The 21,294-nt window shown below is 54.6% G+C and overlaps 1 protein-coding gene across 1 annotated transcript in view; it reads left to right on the forward strand.

Annotated features, from left to right (window-relative positions):
• The window catches only part of RUNX3 (RUNX family transcription factor 3), a 64,779-nt gene that overhangs the window by 20,574 nt on the left and 22,911 nt on the right, over window positions 1-21,294 (forward strand). Inside the window, exons 3-4 of the mRNA XM_061393102.1 lie at window positions 12,798-13,075; window positions 15,016-15,172. Of these exons, the coding sequence (XP_061249086.1) occupies window positions 12,798-13,075; window positions 15,016-15,172 (435 nt within the window). The remainder of the gene's footprint in view (window positions 1-12,797; window positions 13,076-15,015; window positions 15,173-21,294) is intronic.

Consider the following 21,294-nt stretch of genomic DNA (forward strand, 5'->3'; position numbering starts at 1 on the left):
AGAATCCACCTGCCAAAGCAGGAGACATAAGAGACGTGGGCTCAATCCCTGGGTAGGGAAGACCCTGGAGGAGAGCATGGCAACCCACTCCAGTATTCTTGCCTGGAGAAATCCCATAGACAGAGGAGCCCGGCGGGCTACAGTCCATAAGGTCACACAGAGGCGGACAAGACTGAATCGACTTAGCACGTACATACTAATTTTGCTGGCGTGTGTATGTATTCACTCCTTGTTATCTCCCGTCTCCCCTGCTGGCATCAAAGCCATTGTGTCCATTGCTGGATCCTCAGCACCTAAAATAACTCCTGGCACATAGTAGGTGCTCAAAAAATGTTTGTTGACTGAGTGAACCTAGCACCTCCTCCATCCATTTGCTTATTTCTCCTTTTCCTTTCCCACTCTTTCCCTCATCAAATGCAGTGCTCCCCTGTATGACTAGGAACATTCTCCCCTGTGCTCCTGGGACGGGGGAGCCTGGTGGGCTGCCATCTATGGGGTCGCACAGAGTCGGACATGACCGAAGCGACTTAGCAGCAGCAGCAGCAGCATGCTCCTGGGATGGGACCAGGTTCTGTGAGCTAAGGACTCTCAGACCATCAAGCCCCCCTGCCCACTTGGTTTGTCTGAAGTTTGGAGATGGAGCAGGAGGAGGACCCAGCCTCACCCAGGTTCTGAGCACATTCTAGGATCCCCTTTCAGAAGCTCACTCAGGGGCACCCCAAAAGTCACAAGTGATGAACATCATCTTCTTGCCAGTGACAAATTCACGCCAACAGCAAATGACAAAGAGTGCCCAGTGTCTGAGCCTGTGGCCAGACATGCCAGGTGGGAATCCATGAGCTTGCTCTAGTCTCTGTTCGGCGCTGCCCTTATCCTCAGCCCTGCCCCAAGGGCCAGAGGCCTGCTAGGCGAGGAGGGGCAGAACACTGCTCGCTACACGTTACTGGCGTCACTCTGGGCTTCCCAGGTGGCTTGGCGGTAAACAACCTGCCCGCAGTTCTGGAGACGCAGGAGACACGGGTTCGATCCCTGGGTCAGGAAGATCCCCTGGAGGGGGGAATGGCTACCCATTCCAGTATTCTTGCCTGGAGAATCCCATGGACAGAGGAGCCCGGCGGGCTGTAGTCCACGGGGTTGCAAAGAGCCAGACACGACTGACTGAGCAGGCATGCACGGCATCGCTCTGGCATCACCCCGTTCATCTACCCCTGCTGGCCTTTGGTTCCTGGGCGTCATCTGTGGAATCTGGGCCACAGCTCTGTCTTGCATCCATGGTGTCTGTGCTCTCTGTAGGCCAGGCAGGGCAGCTCAGGTTGCCAAGGTTCAAAAGCTCAGCTCTGACCTTCACCCAGGGTGTGAACTGGAGCCAGTTATTAACCTCTCTGTGCCTCAGTTTTCCTAGTGGTATAATGGAAGTAATAATAAGGTTACCTAACACACAAGGTGGGCTTCCTAGGTGGCGCTAGTGGTAAAGAATCTGCCTGCCAATGCAGAAGACGTAGAGGCCCAGGTTCAATCCCTGGGTCAGGAAGATCCCCTGGAGGAGAGCATGGCAACCCACTCCAGTGTTCTTGCCTGGAGAATCCCATGGACAGAGGAGCCAAGTGGGCTACAGTCCATGGGGTCGCAGACTCTGACACAACTGAAGCAACTTAGCCCTCGTGCATGCAACACATAAGGTGGCTGTGAGGATAAATGATATGATATATGTCAAGTGTGAATAGCATTAGTTATTGTAAAAGAGGGGCCTGGCCCCTGGGATTAGGCTGCTGCATACAGCAATGCACAATTTCAGCATCAATAGACCTAAGGCAATGGCACCCCACTCCAGTACTTTTGCCTGGAAAATCCCATGGACGGAGGAGCCTGGTAGGCTGCAGTCCATGGGGTCGCTAGAGTCGGACACGACTGAGCAACTTCACTTTCACTTTTCACTTTCATGCATTGGAGACGGAAATGGCAACCCACTCCAGTGTTCTTGCCTGGAGAATCCCAGGGATGGGGAGCCTTGGTGGGCTGCCATCTATGGAGTCGCACAGAGTCGGACACGACTGAAGCAACTTAGCAGCAGCAGCAGACCTTGGTTCAAATCCCAGCTCCACCCCTTCCTAACTGGCTCCAGGAGACTTATTCAACGCACTTCAGTCCCTCACCTGTAAAGAATGCCCAGTGACAGATACCTGGAGGGCTACTCGTAAGGTCTAATGAGCTCGGTAGGGACCGTGCTTAGCAGGGGCTAGATACACTGAAATTCTCAGCATGGTGGGGTTGTCATGATGAGGGTGGCTTCGAGTCCACCAGACGATTCAGCTGAGTGAGCTGGTGGACAGGACAATCTGGTTGAAACAGCGATCTCGCCAAGAGTAAACAAGTCCCAATTTTGATGCACCACGGGCAATTCTGCAACTCTATGCAAATTTAAGCATTTTTGTCTATTCTTTTTTCAGAAGTTTCAGGGAGGACGAGCTTTTCAAATATTTTTTATCTTTTGCTTTCCTTTACTGCATAATATAGTAACGGGGTATATAAAAATATTATCTAAGTTATAATAATAAGATAGAGACCCATAAACCTACCACCCATCTTTTTAAAAACCCCACTAAGTGGACCTTAGGGCTCCCACCAACACCCCCTCCCCAATCACATCCCTCTTTCTCCTTCCCTGCTGCCATGGTCACCCACTCCCCTGGTCTTTGTGTTAACCATCATCTTGTTCATATGCTTTTTGCTTTCAACGTCATTTTCCATTTATGAGTAGATACTTTGGAATAAACTGAAAGGCAGAAATAAAGGATGTGAGCCATTGAACTACTAAAGTTTACTTGTGGGGAAACCATGGAAGATGGTCATGTGTGTGTGTTCAGTCATGTCTGACTCTTTGCAACCCACATTGGACTGTAGCCAGCCAGGCTCATCTGTCCATGGAATTTTTCAGGCAATAATACTGGAGCAGGTTGCCATTTCCTCCTCTAGGGATCTTCCCAACCCAGGGATCAAGCCTGTATCTCTTGCATCTCCTGCACTGGCAGGCGATTTCTTTACCACTGTGCCACCTAAGAAGATGGTCAATTCTCCCCATTTTACAGATGAGGAGACTGAGGCTTGAGAAGGCCCAAAGTCACACATTAGCAGGTAAAAATGCCAGGGCAAGAACTCAGAGTTGGTAGGCACTGTGTCACTAACTGTCAGGTCACAAATGAAACTTTGGTTTCATTCTCTCATTTGTTCAATAAGTGCTTACTATGAGCCAATCTAGGCTGGATACTGGCACCTGGTCCAGCTTCCAGTTCCATCCAACACTTGTATTCCCACTACAGTATCCTGACTTCAACTTGAATACCTCCCACAATGGGGAACTCTCTACCTCCCGAGGAAAATCTCGTTCTGGGAAGGAGGTTAGCAGATACTGGGGATGTGTCTGAAAGCTTTGGGCTCACAAACCACCTAGAGAGTCAATGCCCCTCGACTAAGAACAAATAGAAACTTCCATAGCCAGGCCTCAACTCCTCCCAGTGCCTCAGAGTTGGGTCCAGCTGCCTGTGTAACCTTGAACGAGTCCCTGATCTTGCCTGGACTTCAGTGCCCCCAGTTGCAGATTAACATGGAATTCTAGAACATTGAAGATGGACAGTCCTCCTGGGGATCAAGTGTGTGCCAATGCATTTGTCTCTCTGATGGGGTTTGTTGGAGGCCCAGAGAGGAAAGGAACTTGCCTGGGGTTACCAGCAAGGAATAAGGGGCTAGAGCCAGGTCATAAGTCACGACCACAGTCAGGCTCCATTCAGCGCCAACTTTCTGATTCATGGGGGACTGGTTTGAGTTTATCAAGGTGCAAGGCACAACTGCCTCCCCAATCGATGAGGGCAGCAGAGGAAAACTGGAGCATGAAAGAGTGGAGGAGGTCAGTCACGAAGGACTTCCAGATGTTTAGAACAGAGAGCTGGGGCCAGGACTCCCACTACGTCCCAGGCCAGACTTAAGGCAATGACCCACCTAGAAGACCTAATAAATTTAAAAGTGGAACAAACAGCTATAAAACTGGGACTCCCGCCCCCCCCAAGTCCTATGGGTCTAGGCGCAGGTGCACTGCTACCCAGCCTGGCAGAGAGTGCCCCACTCCCCACTGACTGGGTATGACCATGAGTCCCTTCACTGGTCTGGCCTAAGTTATCCCTTCTGTTTTGGGAGAATAAAAAACCCTGCCCATGTAAAAGACTGCAGAACGGGGAGCGGTTCAGACACTGGCTTTGGCTTCAGAGGGACCTGATTCCCAGTCTAGGCTTCCTGGCTGCATGGAAACCTCTCTGAGCCTCAGTTTTCCACATGTGCCGAATTCAGAAAGTTGTTCTGAAGTTCATCTCAGCCAATGTAGGTGGCTCAGAAAACACTCTCCCTAGGCCTGGATCCATGCAAGGGGCCGGGGGACCTGTGGCAATTGGCTGATGGGAGGACCTGTTGTGCAGGACCGGTCATATCATTGCAAAATGAAAATACAGGCCCCTTATTCAAAAAGTAGTGAAGAAATGTCAAGACAGGGATAGCAGGGCAGGAAGCCAAGGGCAAGGTCTGGGCGACTACACGGCTCATGGGCCCGGGAAGCTGGCCCCGTATGCGGGGACATCTGGCATGGCTCAGACTCGGTTCAGGTTGAGGGGCTGAGGCCCTGACACCCTGGCTTCCACCAGCAAGTGGAGGGCCACCCGCTCTCCCCGGGGCTGCAGCTGGGATCACGACCACTGGGCCCGGCCACGCTCGGTGGCCGTCGGAGGCTGCATGAAAGACCAACTGTTCTCCACCTCGTCCTACCCCGTTTTTATCTCATGCCATGCACACAGCACATAGTTGATTTCTTTCCGCAAAGAGCTGCGCTTTTTTTTTTTTTCTTTTCCAAGGGCAACGCTGGAAAGCCATGTGGCTTTTATTGCTGGCAGGAATGTCTGAGGCGTTCCTCCACCACCACATGAAATGGAGCCGTAATCTTCATCTGCGTAAGGCCAAAGCCCCTGGTCTCCTCAGAGCCATCGGCCTCTGAGATTAATTAAGGCTTCACAAGGACTGACAGTCATTAGAACCTTTTTGGGGAGGTGGAAAATCCCTAATGGGACTGGCTGGGCCCGGGAGCCACTGGGTGGGCGGGGGGCTGGGGGGCGGGAGGAGGGCCTGCAGTGGAGAGGAAACTACCCTGGACCGGAGTCAGTGGGCGGCGGTGAGAGGGGGTCCAAGGCTCTGCCCCTGGCCTAGGCTGTGACCTTGAGCAAGACCCTTCCCCTCCCCAGGCCTTGGTTCCGCCCCTTGATAAACGGGAGATTTGGATATGCTATCTCAGAACCCTGTGGAGACTGACATTATAAAATCCTGAATCCTGCCCACAATTCTCATGCCAGGATTCTAATTCTATTCCATGACTGTAACTTCAAGCATCTGATTCTGGTCCATGAGAACAGAGTGTGGTAGTCAGGAACGTGGGCTCTGCAGCCAGTCTGCCTGGTTGGAATCTGAGCACCACAGTTTCCCAGCTGTGTGTCCTTGGGCAACTTACCTAGCCTCTCTGTCTTTGGTTTTCTCACCTGTAAAAGGGGGTGATAACTGTACCTCTCCCATAAAAGTACTGGGAGGCATGGATGAACTTAACTGCCATCAGTAATGATGAACAATGCTCAGAAATGTAATGGTGTGGTTGCAATCCTATCCCCCAAATTGGTTTGGCATACCGATTTCTTGGAATCCCATTCTTGCCACCTGCTTAAGGTTTGGAGACATGTTGAACCTGGAAACTCTCCTATCTTTCTTCTACTCTGCAAGAGGAAACAGCCGCTCAGAGAGCCCTTTCCCTCCATGACTGCCAGAGCTGAAGCCCTATGGTGGGACTAGGGGAGGGCCATGCTCTTCCCGGAAACCATCTTGGGCTGCAAGACACTGGGCTCTCCTCTGCCCCCAACAGAAGAGTCCTCTGATTTGATGGGTCCAAAAGCGGGTCATTTGGCACCCACCCATTGCCGTGGATGGAGGAAGGCCCTGTGACCAGCCAGCAGGGGGGAGACAGAGCCCAACTCTGCACCAAGAAGTCATGTTAGAAGGGTCTTTGAAGGACTTCCCTGGCAGTCTAGTGGTTAGGACTTGGCAGTGGCCTCGGGTTCAATCCCTGGTCAGGGAACTAAGATCTCACAAAAACAACAACAAAGAAGGGCCCTCAAGACCTTCTTGTTTGAACCTCTCAGGTTCTGAGACCCAGAGGAAATAAGTTATTTACTGTCTGAACCTCAACTTCCCCATCTGTAAAATGGAGAAGACAAAATCTCAACCCTGCAGAAGCATTGTGAGGGTTAGTGATAACTGAGGTAGCACCCCCAGCACACGGCAGGAGTCTAATCAATTAGGGTAACTATTCATCATAGACCGAAGAGCTCTGCCAGAATTATTTCTGCTTTATAGATGACCATGGGCTTCCCTGGTGGGAAGCTCAGCACTAAAGAATCTGCCTGCCAATGCAAGAAACAGGGGTTTGATCCCCAGGTCCGGAAGATTTCCTGGAGGAGGGCATGGCAACCCACTCCAGTGTTCTTGCCTGGAAAATCCCATGGACAGAGGAACCTGGCGGGCTACAGTCCATGGGGGTTGCAAGAGTCGGACACGACTGAGAGACTAAACAACAACAACAGATGACCAAAGAGAGGAAAAAGAGGGCAGTAGGAAGACCAGATCCGGGGGGGGGAGCCGAAGCCAGAATCCACTTCCCCGGCCACTGATGGGGCCACCTCCTCTCCTCTGGCCAGGCTTGTGCTGAGACCAGCGCCCTGCCCTCCTTCCACTCTCTCCCTTTTGGAATCTGGGCATCCAGATGCCATGGGCATCCTTGCAGGGAAGCATGTCATTTCTCCTGGGGCAAGGGGTGGCAACCAGCCAGGGGGTGGGGGGTGGGGTGGGGTGCAGTGTGGTTCTGGCCCAGGGTTCCACCTGCGGGGTTCCAGCAGGGTGGGCAGAAGTCAGGCCACCCCACTTTGGGGGCCACGCCGTGCTGCCCCCAGCCTTGCCAAGTCCTCTTCTTCTTCGGTGACACGGGTTAAGTCTCTCCCCATTCTGGACCTCAGTTGTTCCTATCTGTAAATTGGGGACTACAGCTGAGTCAGCCTCCTCTCAGGTGGGTTAGTTCCGAGGTGAAAGGAGAGCGGGCAGTGGGTGGGCCTCAGTGGACAACTCCTGGAGCCCCTTCCCTGAGTCCGAAGGGTCTGCTCATTTCCCAGTCCACAGCTATTTAACAGATGTCATTGCCTCTAGCCCCCCCACCCTTTTGCAGTGAACCGTCTTTCAGTATCCATCCATACGCCGGGCTCTTCCCATTTCTTCATTTAACCAGTGCAAGGTCGGAGGGGGGAGGCAAGGAATGTACACACCATTTGGGGTGCCTCCTCTCCAAATTTTGAGTCAAACTGAGCTTTTAATCTGGTTCTGGTCCTCTTTAGCCCAGAAAACCTTGGGCAATGTTCCTTTTCATTTAAACTGGCGTTAACACCTACCAGAGACAATTGAGGGTTGAAAGACCACTTCAAGCCCAAACACAGTGCCGGTACATGGGAACGTCTCTGCTGACGTGGCTGTTACTGCTTTTCCACTTTACCATCCAGGGGACCAAGGTTCAGAGAGATGCAGGCCCTGGGCAAAAGTCCAACCAGCCAACAGCAGAGCCTGTAGCTGTGTCCTACCCACCGTCTTCTCCCCAGCTCCTCTCAGAATCTGGCCCTTTCCAAAAGAAAAAAAAATCTACAATTTGAGAGGACACCTGTCTTCCTGCTCCAGTCCTCTCAGCAGAAGCCTTCCTGAAAGGCTGCCCAGGGCGGGTGGCCTCAGAGCTGGATTCTCTAGGGTGAAGGCTCCCTGCCCTGAAGGTGACAACCCTTCAGCCACATTATTGTCTTTCATGATCCTTTCTCACTAATTATATATGTATATTTTATTATATAAATATTAATATTCCCTGGTGGCTCAGACAGTAAAGAATCCACCTGCGATGCAGACCTGGGTTCGGTCCCTAGGTTGGGAAGATCCCCTGGAGGAGGGCATGGCAACCCACTCCAGTATTCTCGCCGGGGGAATCCCCATGGACACAGGAGCCTGGCGGCTACAGTCCATGGGGTCGCCAAGAGTCGGACACGGCTGAGCTACCCCCACTACCGGATAGCATATATATTAATATTAAAACTTACATATGTGTAAATGCATATATCTGAAATAAGGATGCAGACAAGCCCTAGTTTAATTAGCACAGTTGCTTTCTTATTTTTGCACATAGAACAACTGATGGTATATCTGATTTGGTGAAGCACAATACCCGTCCCCTTCAGGTTGTAAAATGGAACCATCAGAACAACCTCCGTTCACAGTACAGGAGACTGAAGCAAAGCGAGGGACAGGAATGTTCCTCCTGGAGTTCCAGGGCACAAGGCATGAAACAGGTTTCCCCATGGTTCCCTCTGGAGTGGGGGTGTGGAAGCCAGGTTGGGAGACGTCATTAGCTTCTAGCTGACAGTCCTCTGTGTTATTCACTGGACTAGGGCTCCTGGGAGCTGCTCCAGGGAATAAAGGGAACAACCACCTCCCGGGGAGGGAGAGGGGGCTAAGGCAAGTTTCAAGTTAGGAAAGTGTCTGCCTGTGGGGAGGTAGGGGGCGGGACCAATGGGTTTCCTGAAGGAGGGTCTGAGAGCCCAGGGGAAGGTGAGTCCTCAAGATCAAGACACGGGTAGTCCTATGGTGGTGGCTGAAAACCCTCCTGCAAGCTGCCTCTGCCTGGAGGCAGTCCTTAGTTCCCCTGGGGACCCCACCACCACCTCCAGGAGAACCATCCGGGACAGGACCACCATGGACCAGGCTCTGACTCGGCAAGCTTTAAATGTGAGGACTGGATATTTCACAAACAGAAAATGTAAGGCCCAGAGAGGGGAAGGGACTTGCCAAAGGCCGTGTACAAGGGGTGATTAGGACTTATTTTTGAGCATAACAGTACCAGCTTGCATGGATGGAGCACCACCTATGTGCCAGGCGTGTGCCAAGCACTTTACGCATGATTCTAAGAGACCACTGTTATTACTCCCACTTCACAGAAGAAACAGATGAGGCTTGGACAGTTTTAAGCAATTTACCCCAGATCACGGTAGGTGGTGGAAGAATTCAGGCAGGGGAACCGCAGACCCAAGCTCCTTCCACAGCCAGTGAACCTCTTAGAAGGTTTTCCAGAGCATCTGCATCCACTACCTGCCACAGACTGGGGATCCTCACCCCTCCCCAGGCACTGGGACTCCCTGGGAATCAGACTCACTCTCAGAAGCTCTCTGGTGGGAGGGGAGACACGTGCAGGCACCTCACTGCCAGGAACGCAGCTGAAGCCCCTCCTAAACACCCTCCAGCAGCAGGAACGGGGCACCCAACACGGGATCATTCTGACTCCCTCCCCCTGGGGAAGGAGTGTCTCCCAGAACCCAGACTCTGCAAGGCCCCAGGTTATGTTTCTATTTACCTAGCTCTGGGCCAAGGTAGGTCCGGACGTCCTGGCTTCCTCTCCCTGTTGCAGACAACCTGGCATGCCCTTAGATGGGGGCTATTCGACAGTGTCTGTTGATGGGTCCCAGAGAAGAAGAAGGGATCCCTGTCCACACAAGATGGTGAAGGGAGAGATATCTGTGGGCCCCAGGGCGGGAAGTAGATTTCCAATTGAAACTGTCTTTTGAAAATGGGGAGAGACAGGGTGGGGAGAGGAGAGAGAGGTGTGATGCTAGGTCTGTCAGTCTAGCGTGGGGACAAAAATGGGTTGGTCTTAGGTTGAAATTGGGACCGAGTTGGTCTGTTCTTGTGTGTGCTCCTCCCCCCTGAGTTCCCCCGAGAACAGGACAAGACTGCGCACGTCTACCAGAGAGAACGTTCTGCAGGGGGTCAGAGGGTGCCGGAATGCTCCGAGGTCTGAGATAAGGCACAGAGCGTCCACGTCCATGGGGGGCGGGGAGGGCAGCCTTCGATCTACCACAAAGCCACTGGTTTGTCCGATATGTGGCCGCACAGACGGTGAGGAATCGGGTGGGAGGGCGGCTTGTAGGAGCCCGCCGGTGGCGCCTGGTGCACATCTGTGCCCAGAACCTCCGCGGCTGGCAGAGTGCAGGCGTCAACTAGCGGTGGGTCCCGGGACTGCTCCTTGCCCCGCGGCCCCGGCGATCTCCGGCTGGGGACCCAAGTGTCTACAAACCCAGGTTTCCTGGTTCAGGCGCCCACCGGCAGCGAGCGCCTTTCTCTTGGGCTGGAGCCGTGCGGGCACTTTTGGTCAGGTGCTAGGACCCACAGGAGTCCTATCCTCAGGAAACCCATTTGTAAACCGGCCGTAGGACGAGAGGGAGAAATCAGGCGGAGAGACCAGGAAGGGAACGGCTGCAAACCAAAACCACTCAACAAATCGAATTTACAAACCCCAGATGCAGCGGGTCCTGACCTCCAAAGCCGCTCCGGGGCAGCACAGAGTCACCCGCCCTTCCTGGCCCCGGGCCCTACCTGGACAAGACAAGGTGGGCCTTTGCAGAGGGAAGCTCCCAGAGGTCGGACGCCCCAAGGCCCCTGTTCCTCACTTTCCTCCAGTTCTGCAGCCAGTGCCAGCGCTCCAGAGAGTGTGCAGGCCCCTCCTGGCGATCTGCAACTGCTAAGTACAGGCTCTATAAAAAGGTCCAGCGAGGGACCTTCGTTGTCCCCGCTCTCTAAATGGTCTGAGGGGGACTGGTGTGAGGCTCTGACAGGGCTGAGGACCAGCTCTCCAGGTGGTCGAGGTTGGGTCAGGTTGGGTCGGTCTATCCTAGACCCGATACAGGGCTTGATTTCGTTTGGCAAAGACTAAGTGGCCCGCGATGGGTCAGATCCAGGGCGAGATCTTGCTGACGCCATCGGATCCTATGTTTCTCCGCTCGCTCCCGAGGCTTGGAATCCGTCGTTTTGCACCTGTCCAGGGCCGGAAACAACGAATATCCAACCCGATCTCGAAAACGGCGGGTAGACTCTGAACGCGTTCGTTTCCCAGACTCCAGGGGGTCCATCTGGGGCGATAATCCAGAGCGAATGGGGGCTTGATCTTTCCAGTCCTCCTCCTCTGTGTAGCCTGTCCCTAGGCCCGCTATCCCGGCGTAAGAGGCTGGAGAGGGGATCGTTTGCCTGTTTTGCCTCCGGGAGCGGTTGGGCCACGCGGTCGGGAAAGGGGAGAAGGGGAGAAGGAGCGAGGACCCCGGGCCGGCGAGCAGAAGGTGCCTCGGCAGAGCTGTCTGCGTTCTTGCCGCAGGGCCAGAGCGCACTGCCCGGGAAGACGTGGGCGTGGACCCGCGTGGGCCAGTTTGCATACACCTGGTGGATGAAAATTCCCTGCTTTGGAAGCCGGGGCCCTTATCCTTTGCAGCCTTTCCCGCGCGTTCTCTGCACGGTTTCCTTCTCATCACGAATTCTGGTCCTCTCCTACGAAGCAGGACGGCGTTTACATGCCCGCGGGGGGTTGGGGCTTGGGGGTTGGGGGAGCGATGGGGGAGTGGAAACGCTCGCGTTTTTCAGGCACCGTCGTGTTTTTCAAAGAGCCATAGGCCGACGACGCAGCGAGGCCTGCGCGATCCTGAAAGTCATTTTTGGAGGGGAGAGCGGAGAGGAATGGTGTTACTCGCCCCCACGCCGATGCGGGCACGGAGGGGACACTCTTCTCCCTGGCCCCGGGCCGCGAGGAAAGTTGCCCACGGCTCAGTGCTGCAGAGGCCTCTGGCTGGTGAGCGTCATCTCGTGTGCGGTGGAGTTTCTGGGGTCAAAATAATTTGCGGGACAGGTAGGGGCAGGGAAAAGGCACTCTGGGGCCGCTACCCGCTTGGTGTTACCGGACTTGAGGTCCGCCCCCCCTTCCCCGCGCAGTCCCCATCTTGGGGGTGGGGGGTGCAAGCTTCACAGGCCGAAAGCAGCTGGAGCTGGGGAGGCCTGGCTGCCGGCGGCCGGGAAGGGCACCCGAAGAAGCTGGGGGTGGGGGGCGGGTGGCGGCAGGAAGGACTAGACGTTTTAAACAAATTCTCAGCCTCGGCTCCAGCTCCCAGAACTCTGCAGGAGCCCAGGGCTGTCGCGCAGGGAGTCGGGGGGCCCAGACCGGACCCCGGGCGCCCTCCCCGGGCGGAGCCTTCCGCCCCTCCCCGTTGGGCGGCCTTCGGCGGCCCCCGTTCCTCCCCGGCAAGCGCAGCCGAGGTGCCCGCGATGGGGGCTCCCATTGGCTGCGCTACGCGTCGCTCGGGCCGGCCCCGCCCTCGCGGGCCCCCGGGGGTACTAACCCCGCGCGGGCGGCGGCGGCGGCGCGGCCACTCGGTTCTCGAGGATTTTGTTCTGGGGCTGCGGCCGCCCAGTCGGTGGGGCGGCCGCGAGCGGGCTGCGGACGGCGGGCGGGCGGGCGGCGGGCCCCGCCGCAGCCTGAGCGAGGCCGCCGGGACCGCCGCGAAGAGCGGCCGCACGCGGGCCGCGCTACACCCCCAAGATGCGGGACTAGCGGGCCGGGCCAGAGGCGCGGCCGTCGGGGGGGCGGTGAGGCCTCGCGGCGGGCGTCCCCGGGCGCCGCCCCCCGCCACCCCACCCCATCCCACCCCACGCCCCGGCGCCCTGAGGCCCCAGCCCGGCCGCTTCTGCTTTCCCGCTTCTCGCAGCGGCAGCAGCAGCAGCGGCCGCGGAGGAGAGGCGCCCGCGCCGGCCGCCCCCGGGGGAGCCGAGCCGCCGCCGCCGCCCGCCCGGCGCCCTGACGGCCGCTGTTATGCGTATTCCTGTAGACCCGAGCACCAGCCGCCGCTTCACACCTCCCTCCACGGCCTTCCCCTGCGGCGGCGGCGGCGGCGGCGGCGGCGGCAAGATGGGCGAGAACAGCGGCGCGCTGACCGCGCAAGCGGCCGTGGGCCCCGGCGGGCGCGCCCGACCCGAGGTGCGCTCGATGGTGGATGTGCTGGCGGACCACGCGGGCGAGCTCGTGCGCACAGACAGCCCCAACTTCCTCTGCTCCGTACTGCCCTCGCACTGGCGTTGCAACAAGACGCTGCCCGTCGCCTTCAAGGTGAGTGCGGGGGAGGCCCTTCACCCCCGGGCGGGAGGACACCGGCCAGGCAGCTCCGGGCGTCTCCGCTGCAGGAGTCAAAGCCCCGGAAAAGGGAGGGGAAGGGAGGCGCCCGAGAGACCCCAGGGGTGAGAGCCCGGCCGCCGGGCCCCCCGGAGCTTTTGCGCGCTCCACCCGGGGACTTGGGCATACACTCTAGAATGCACCCGGCACGGATGACTTTTTAAGGGCTTTGCCTTCTTCGGTCTTGGGGTGGTGGAGAAGAGGGGCCCTGCGGAGAGACCGTTGATGCGGAAACGGGCGGATGGGGTTTCGCTCTTCCCCAACCGGATCTCTCGGATACAGCCCTGCGGGCAGCGAGCAGGGCAGAGAGGAGCCCTGGGACCCGGGCGAGGACCCCGGAGGCGGGGTGCGGAGGGTGGGAGAGGGCCTACCCTCCCCTGCCCGCACCCCTCCTCCTGCACGGCTCTCAGAAAACACTTCCTGCTCACACCGTCAACTCCTGGCTTCTGAAATTTTACACCGGGAGGCTCCAGGCCGTGATGGGGGGCCCTGAACCCTAAACGATTGCTGGCCGGGAACCCGAATGTCAGACCGAGATTGGGGGAGGGGGGCGGTGCGCTCCCACCCCTGGCAGCCCCTAGTAGCCATCCCGAGGAGCTTTTTTCTCTTTGCTGGGGAGTAGGCGACTGTTTCATTTTCATTTTTTTTTAAGGGGGCAGCGAGATGAAACGAAAACGCCTTGGTTTTCCCCTAAACCTCTCACAGCTGCCGTGAGAAAGGGCAACGCAGGAAGGGCCAGCGGCTGGGGGTGGCGGGTGCCCGAGGTGGCTGGAAACAGCGGCTCCTGGCAGCCGAGGCCGTCTTCGGTCCCATTAAGACGACTCCAAATTGGAAAAAGGGATGAGTGGCTCTTTGAGGTCTCCCGGGTGACATCTTAAAATACCACTGGGGAAAATCTCCCGGGGAGGAGGGGGAGGGGGAGGCCCGTGTGACTTTAATCCTCAGATCGGAGGTTTTACTGTCACTTGGAGCTTAAAAGGAATCTTTGAAATTAAAAGAAGACAGGATGTTGACAGGAAATCTGGCCTTTTTAATCAGACCCCAAACATTTTCTCCTTGAAATTTTTACCATCTGGATCCCTAGTCCCTGCACGCGGTGGCCACGTTTAAATGGCTGTGACTGCCTTTGCAGTCTGATTTCCTTTGCAAAAGGCATCTGCCTCTCCACGCTCCTTGGGGCCTGGGGTGGGGAAGACTGTATTAGAGGGGCATCTCCACCTTCATTTTGCAATTCCCCAGCAGGTGCATCCTCCTGCTATCAGAAGCCCCTCTCTCACTTTAAAGGGGATTTCTGGGCAGCCCCTCTCAAAACAGCAGTTTGTTTTGCGTTTTGCATTTTCCCTGCATAACGAATTCAGGCTCTGCAGAGGCAGATAAACTGGGCCTGGGCCGCATTTCGGGGCCCCATTTCATACCCCAAAGGGCTCTTGCATTAATTGAATGTGGGGGAGCAGTCCCGTTATTGTTGTTGTTGATATTATTTTCACTCAGAGTCTCGGTTGCTAGGAGCATGTTGATTCCTCTTTTGCTCAAGCTGAAGGGAAGAGAGGAACTGCACCCCAGGACATAGCGGCTGTGCTCATTCCTCGCTTTCACTTAGGTTTCATTGCATTGAAAGGATCAGTTCTTCGGGACGTGACTTAACCAGTTGATGTAGGATTTGGGTGTGGAAAGTAGAGATTTTTGCCTTCTGATTTTTGTGGTATTGGGGGTGGGGGCGCAAGTGTCTATCGTTTTTAAGCCTCTTCTCCACCCCCGCATTTGAAAAATCCGCACTGCGCCTGGGCCGCGTAGGGGAGCTGCTGACCCTGCCCCTCCCCTTCTTTCGCTGGCCTCTCCTACCTGCCTAAGCTGTCCCCCTGCCCCCGTGCCCTCAGGTGGTGGCGCTGGGGGACGTGCCGGATGGAACGGTGGTGACAGTGATGGCGGGCAACGACGAGAACTACTCCGCTGAGCTGCGCAACGCCTCAGCCGTCATGAAGAACCAGGTGGCCAGGTTCAATGACCTCCGCTTCGTGGGCCGCAGTGGGCGAGGTGAGCGGAAGGGCAACTTTGGCGATGGCAGAGGCGCAGGGAAGTAAGCTGAGAACGAGGTTTTGGGGTCCTTGCAGAAGCCCTCGAAGCAGGTCTCCAGGCCCAGCTCTGTCCAAAACATTAGTTTGGAACTCCTTAAGGTGTTTCAGACCCTTTTGAAGACGTGGAGAAAGTTAGGGTCCTTGGCCAGAAAAGACACAGTTTTCTTCCCGTTTCTGGGGTTTACTAACTTGTGAAGCCTTCTGCGTCTCCCCTCTTTCCCAATTAAGCACCTCAGCCTCACAAAAGATGCTGGGAGATCGTGGACCAACAAGCTCAAAATGGGGCCTCGTGGGTCTTTATGGCGCGGCGCTTTACTTAGAAGCTGGTTTAGACAAATCCTTGGTCTTTGGGGCCCCGAACACCCCAACCACTCTCTCCACTGGGGTGGAGTCTCCGCGACACTTTGAGGCTGCCTCTCCCCAGCTGTGGTCTCCCGAAGCCACAGTTTCGCCAGCCCCTTTGAACCTTAAGGTGGTTTAGAAAAGAAAAAAAAAAAAAAAAACGAATGCAGTGCAGGATGCTGGGTGCTGGAAAGCAGAGCTTGAAGGCTGCCATCTCCCACTCTAGAAACAAGGCTGGTGTGCCACCCTGCCTATCTGATCTTCCTGGGGCATTATGAGGGAAGGCAGGACCAGACGCCACTGTGGCTGCCGCCAGGGGCTATTGAGTGGGAGGCGGCTGGGACCTGAAACCCCATCATCACTTCTGGATTAAGAAATCCTAGAACCCCGGCCGGGGCGAAATGGAGACTTAAGGGCTTGCTGGCCCTTTAAGACCAGGCTGCCGAAAAGCTAAAAGCGGGGAGTGTCCTTTCCAGGCAACCAGCCGACCCCTCCAGCTTGTTAAGAAAGCTAGCTAGGTTCCCTCTGCTTCCAGTCTCCACAGAGGCTGAGGCAGAATTGTACTTTTCATCACCAATAAACAAGACCTTCTTAAGGTTTTAGTTCCCTCTGAGCCGCCAGCCCAGCTCGGAAACGGGCATCTGGGCACCATTTTTTCCTCTCCAGCCGTTCAATGTATACATACAAATGTCAAACATATTTTGACTTTTCAGCATTAATTAAAACCAGGGCATTATTTGCATGTAATAACTGTTTACTTGTTACTTTTTTATGAAACTGAAATAGTTTACATTCTTTCAAACATTTCCTGTTCCTGTTGGCTCCCTTCCCCACGCACAGATTTCTTTCAAACGTTGCCCTTAACTGGTTGCAGGTTGATGGATGGAAAATGTTTGCTTTTATGAATTAAGCTTTCATTGCTGCTCCTAATTAGTCTCCAAGCCCCCTTTGTCATTCCCAATCTCTCAAGCCTTTTGCAACTTAATCCCAGCCCCAGCCCCAAGTGGAGAGTCGGGCCACTGGTCGGCGGGGGCTCGTTCGGGTGCGGTTGGGTGCGGTTGGGTCTCGGGCGGTGGCCGGGTCCAGCAGTGGCTGTGGAGGCCCCCTGGAGCTGCAGCAGAAGGGGCAGTCAGTGCTGGGAGCCCAGCGAAGCGTCAGGAGTGTCCCCCACTCCCTCTCCTGGAAAGTGACAAATTGGTTATTCTGTGTGTTCCTGAGACCTCACCTGGCCATCCCCTCCACTGAAAATTATTTCTTGGTAGTATTTATACCCACAGACCTGCACCCACCCCGCAAGGCCCACAGAGAGGGAGCTAGGTTTCCAAAGCATCATTCAGCCGCGGGCTCTTGGAGGAGGCACTGTGGAGGGAGGCTGGGATCCTGACTCTGGGAGGTGCAGGAGGTGGAGTTTACAAACTCCATTCTCTCTCCAATCTCAGTGGTCCTAGGAGGCAGAAGAGGCCTGAGTGGGAGTTCCGATGCCCATGGAACTCGATGAGCCTTGCAGACCTCGGAGGCTCATCAGTCAGCCTGGGCTTTGCGACCAACCAACCCGGTTCCAGTCCCAGCTCTGCTGGTGACTGGCTGGATAACACTGAGCAAATGGCTTACTAACCTCTGTGTGTCTCGGTTGTTGCCTCATCTGTAAAATGGGGCAATACTCGTACCTCCCTTGTGGGATTTCTTAGAGCATTAAGGAAACTGGTACTAGTGTATCGGTTGGCACCTGCTGAGAACGGGATACAGGTTAGAGACTGTGTTACTTCAGGTGCCTGGGACTGGAGGAGACCTTTGAAGTCTCTTTGAGTGGTGACAGTCACTGATTCTCTGATTATGGTGTGGTTTGGGCGGGGGTGGGGGAAAACCAGAAGATGTGAATTGTTGAGTGGGAGAAGTGGAGGCGGCTGGCAGTGAGGAAGGAGGACACAGGGGTCCTGTGGCATGCAGCCACACCTCTGCTGCGCCCAGCCTGCCCATTGGGAAATTCCCTCCCACGAACACATCGGTCGTTGACACAGACAGTTTGGGCCACGTTAGGAATCAGGACAGCCTGGGGTTTGGGACTCCAAGCCTTTCCCTGGCTCTCTGACTTCTGCCAGAACTTAAGAAGCCGGATGGAAACTTCTGTTCATCTCCTTGCTTTTTATCCCTTGATCCTGCCTTAATTCTAAGAAAGAGATTTCCTTGCAAGACATATACACAGAACTACCACAGAGCTCTCATGATAAGCCTGAAAGTGTAAACCAAGAGAAGAAAGGGAAGGAAACCAAGTCATTCTCCTGCAGTGATTAGGGCTGATGTCCCCGCCCTGCCAGACGCAGCACCCCTTCTCACAGAAGATTTTTGCAACATGCCCTCTACCATCCTACGGTTGAAATGTGCATGATATCGTCGTAATCTATCCACCTACATGCATTCTCAAAATTGATATAATTCCATAACTCTAATGGAGAGAAAGGAAAAGTAACTTATCACAATGTATCTATTTGAATATGTAAATGTTGGAGCAGACAGACACCGTGGGGTGGATGGATGTTTGCACCTCTAGCGGAAGCCCTGTGACCTCCAACCCTACAGGCCAGGTGTACGTGACTCAAAGTCTGAATGTGGCACCGTCGCCAGGGTCACAATTTGCTGAAGCTGTGAGAAATTTTTGGCAAAACTCTGAGCAAAAATTTTTTGAAACAATTAAGGAACTATCTTCTTGCCTGGAAAATTCAATAGATGTTAAAAGAGTGCAAAAACTTCTGTTTTATGTAAAACTGAGTTAGGCTCATGGCTCAGAGACTGTCTGTAAGCTGCTTTTCACACAGAAGGAGTGAATAATCCATTGCCTTGTGCAGTGCTTGATATTTGTATCTCCCCACCCACCACATCCCACCCCTTGAGGACCATGCACCATAAACTCCCAAAATGGCCCCTAGTCAAAGCTGTGGTTTTTAGCTGAGCACCAAAGAATTGATGCTTTTGAACTGTGGTGTTGGAGAAGACTCTTGAGAGTCCCTTGGACTGCAAGGATATCCAACCAGTCCATCCTAAAGGAAATCAGTAAATATTCATTGGAAGGACTGATGCTAAAGCTGAAACTCCCAATACTTTGGCCACCTGAGGGGAAGAACTGACTCACTGGAAAAGACCCTGATGCTAGAAAAAATTGAAGGTAGAAGGAGAAGGGGACAACAGAAGATGAGGTGGTTGGGTGGCATCACTGACTCAATGGACCTGAGTTTGAGTAAACTTCGGGAGTTGGTGATGGACAGGGACGCCTGGCGTGCTATAGTCCCTGGGGTCGCAAAGAGTCAGACACGACTGACTGGCTGAACTGAACTGAACTGAACTGAGGAGGGGGCTACTGGCCTAGGTGAAGATGAAAAGAACTGAACTGTCATGAACTGGTTAAAAAGAAACCTCAGTGTGGCAAGAAATTTGGAATGCGATTGTGGACACAGGCTTAGGGGGACCGCTGGTGGGAGAGGAGTAGATGGCTTCTTGGTCGACCCTGAACAAATCCAGAGGCCCCCAGAGATGCGTCCTCCCCCTGTCCATGAAGCCCCAGGGGCGGGGACTCGTTCCACAGGAACCCAGGCCTAGAGGGACAGAGACTTGCCCAGCACCACGCTGCCAGACCTCACCACGTTCTGCTGCATTCAGCAACCGAAACCCAGGTCCTCTGGCAAAGTCTGGACGCCGTTCTCAGCCCCACAGAGCAGCAATCTCCAGACTAGGACTCCGGCCCCCACTTGCAGGGCCACCTGCCCACAGTCCAGGAGTTGCACCTTGATGTGCAAGTGAGCCTGGGATTCCTGCACAAAGTCCTCTCGGCTTCCTGCCCTTAAGAGACGGCTGGATGGGTTTGCTGCCAGGCACAGAGAGAGGCGAGGGGTGCTCTGGGAGATGGCTTCCCCCACCTCTGGTTCGCGGAGGTGGGGGGCGCAGCCTCCTGTGGCACCTGACACCTGACCCCTCCCACTCCTGCTCCCAGGTCCCAGCTCCTCTCTCCCTCCTCTCTGTGGGTACCTGGGAAGGGTGGTGTCAGGCCTAGAAACTGGGAGGAAGCTGTTGAGGTGGGCTGGTGATGTCAGGGCTGGCCTGTGGCTTGCTGCCTAGTGGGGTGGAGTTTTTCACACCCAAGGAGTAGATGCTTAGGGTCATTGTGGCGGGTTAGGCTCCAGTAAGTGCTAACCTTTCCGGGTTCTACTTGGTTATCGTGTGACCTGGCCAACTCATTGCCCTGCTGTGAGCCTCAGTTTTCTCATCTGTAAAATGGGAGCAGTAACCTCTGCCCTTAATTCATTTCACAAACATTCTTTGGGCACATGCTGTGTGCCAGATGCTGTCCTAGGGGCTGGGGACAGAGCAATGAAGACAAATATTCTGGCCCCCACTGAGCGTATCATCTACTTGTTCAGTTGCTCAGTCGTGTCTGGCTCTTTGCGACCCCATGGACTGCAGCACACCAGGCTTCCCTGTCCTTCACTACCTCCCAGAGTTTGCTCAGACTCCTGTCCATTGAGTTGATGATGCCTTTCGACCATTTCATCTAGTGGAGGGAGACAAGATAAACAAGTAGATGGATTATTAGCAGTAATAAACCTTAGGAGGAAATTCAAGCCTAGCAAGTGGAAGTGGGAAGGTCTGTGATGCTTCAGAGTGAGCTTCTTAACCTTTGATCGCTCCAGGAACCTCTTTAACAGTCTCAGAATAGTGTTTTTCAACCTAGAGGGGTGGGATGGATCGGGAGGTGGGAGGGAAGTTCAAGAGGGAGGGGACATATGTATACCTACGGCTGATTCATGTTGATGTGTGGCAGACATTTATACAATATTGCAAAGCAATTATCCTCTAATTAAAAATAATTTTTTTAGAAAGTGGACCATGAAAAAAAAAAGAATGAGATAAAATGCAAAGGATGGTGATGAAAGCCAATTAGATTAAAACACAGTTAGCAAAACATTTTTTTTTATGTGATAAATATGCTGTCTTGTTAGCCTGTTAAATAGCAAGATCTAGCAATGGGTTTGATGATGACTATGACTTTGAAGTTGTGACGTGCACAAAAGATATTTAAAGAAATCTGCACCGTCTGTAACGTGATATGTTAGTATCTGTGACGTCTGTTGGCGACAAGGTCACGGAGACTGCTGTCATGCCTCTGTGGTTTGTTGCCTACGTTCATCCTTCAGAGAGATGCTACATTCCAGGTGGAGGCTAGGGAAGACACAGTTGCTGTCCTTTTCTTTTTTTCCTATCGCACTTCTCAAGCCCGCTCAATTCTAAGAGGCGTGCCAGGATAAAAATGCCTCCTTTAGATGAAGTGACCCGGGAGGGCCTCCCTGGGAAGGTGACTTTTCAGTGATGACCTGAAGCAAGTGAGGTTAAAAGCAGAGGGCTTCAGTGATCTGGCGAGTGCAGGGACCCTGCAGCCCATTGGCTCTGGGCTGGCCACCTAAACCACCCTGGTACCAGGGAGGCAATGGGAAGGGTCAGAAGCCCAGTGACCTCTGGACAGTGCCTGACTGGTTAGGGAGAGGGTCCAGCAGGGAACAGACCTCAGAATGAGAGGAAGCAGTAATGGGGCAGAAGGGTCCCTGGGAGGGGGTGGGTGGAGAGCCTGAGGCCAAGAGACTTTCTGCACGCCCTGTTTCCAGAAGCCATGGAAGTGCCCCTGTGGTCTGAGAGTGAGGGGCCAGGCTAGTTTCTCTGGCCCAGACGCCAGGTCAGATGCAGGTGCATTTCCAT

This window comes from Bos javanicus, chromosome 2 (assembly GCF_032452875.1).
Source record: "Bos javanicus breed banteng chromosome 2, ARS-OSU_banteng_1.0, whole genome shotgun sequence".
NCBI lineage: Eukaryota > Metazoa > Chordata > Mammalia > Artiodactyla > Bovidae > Bos > Bos javanicus.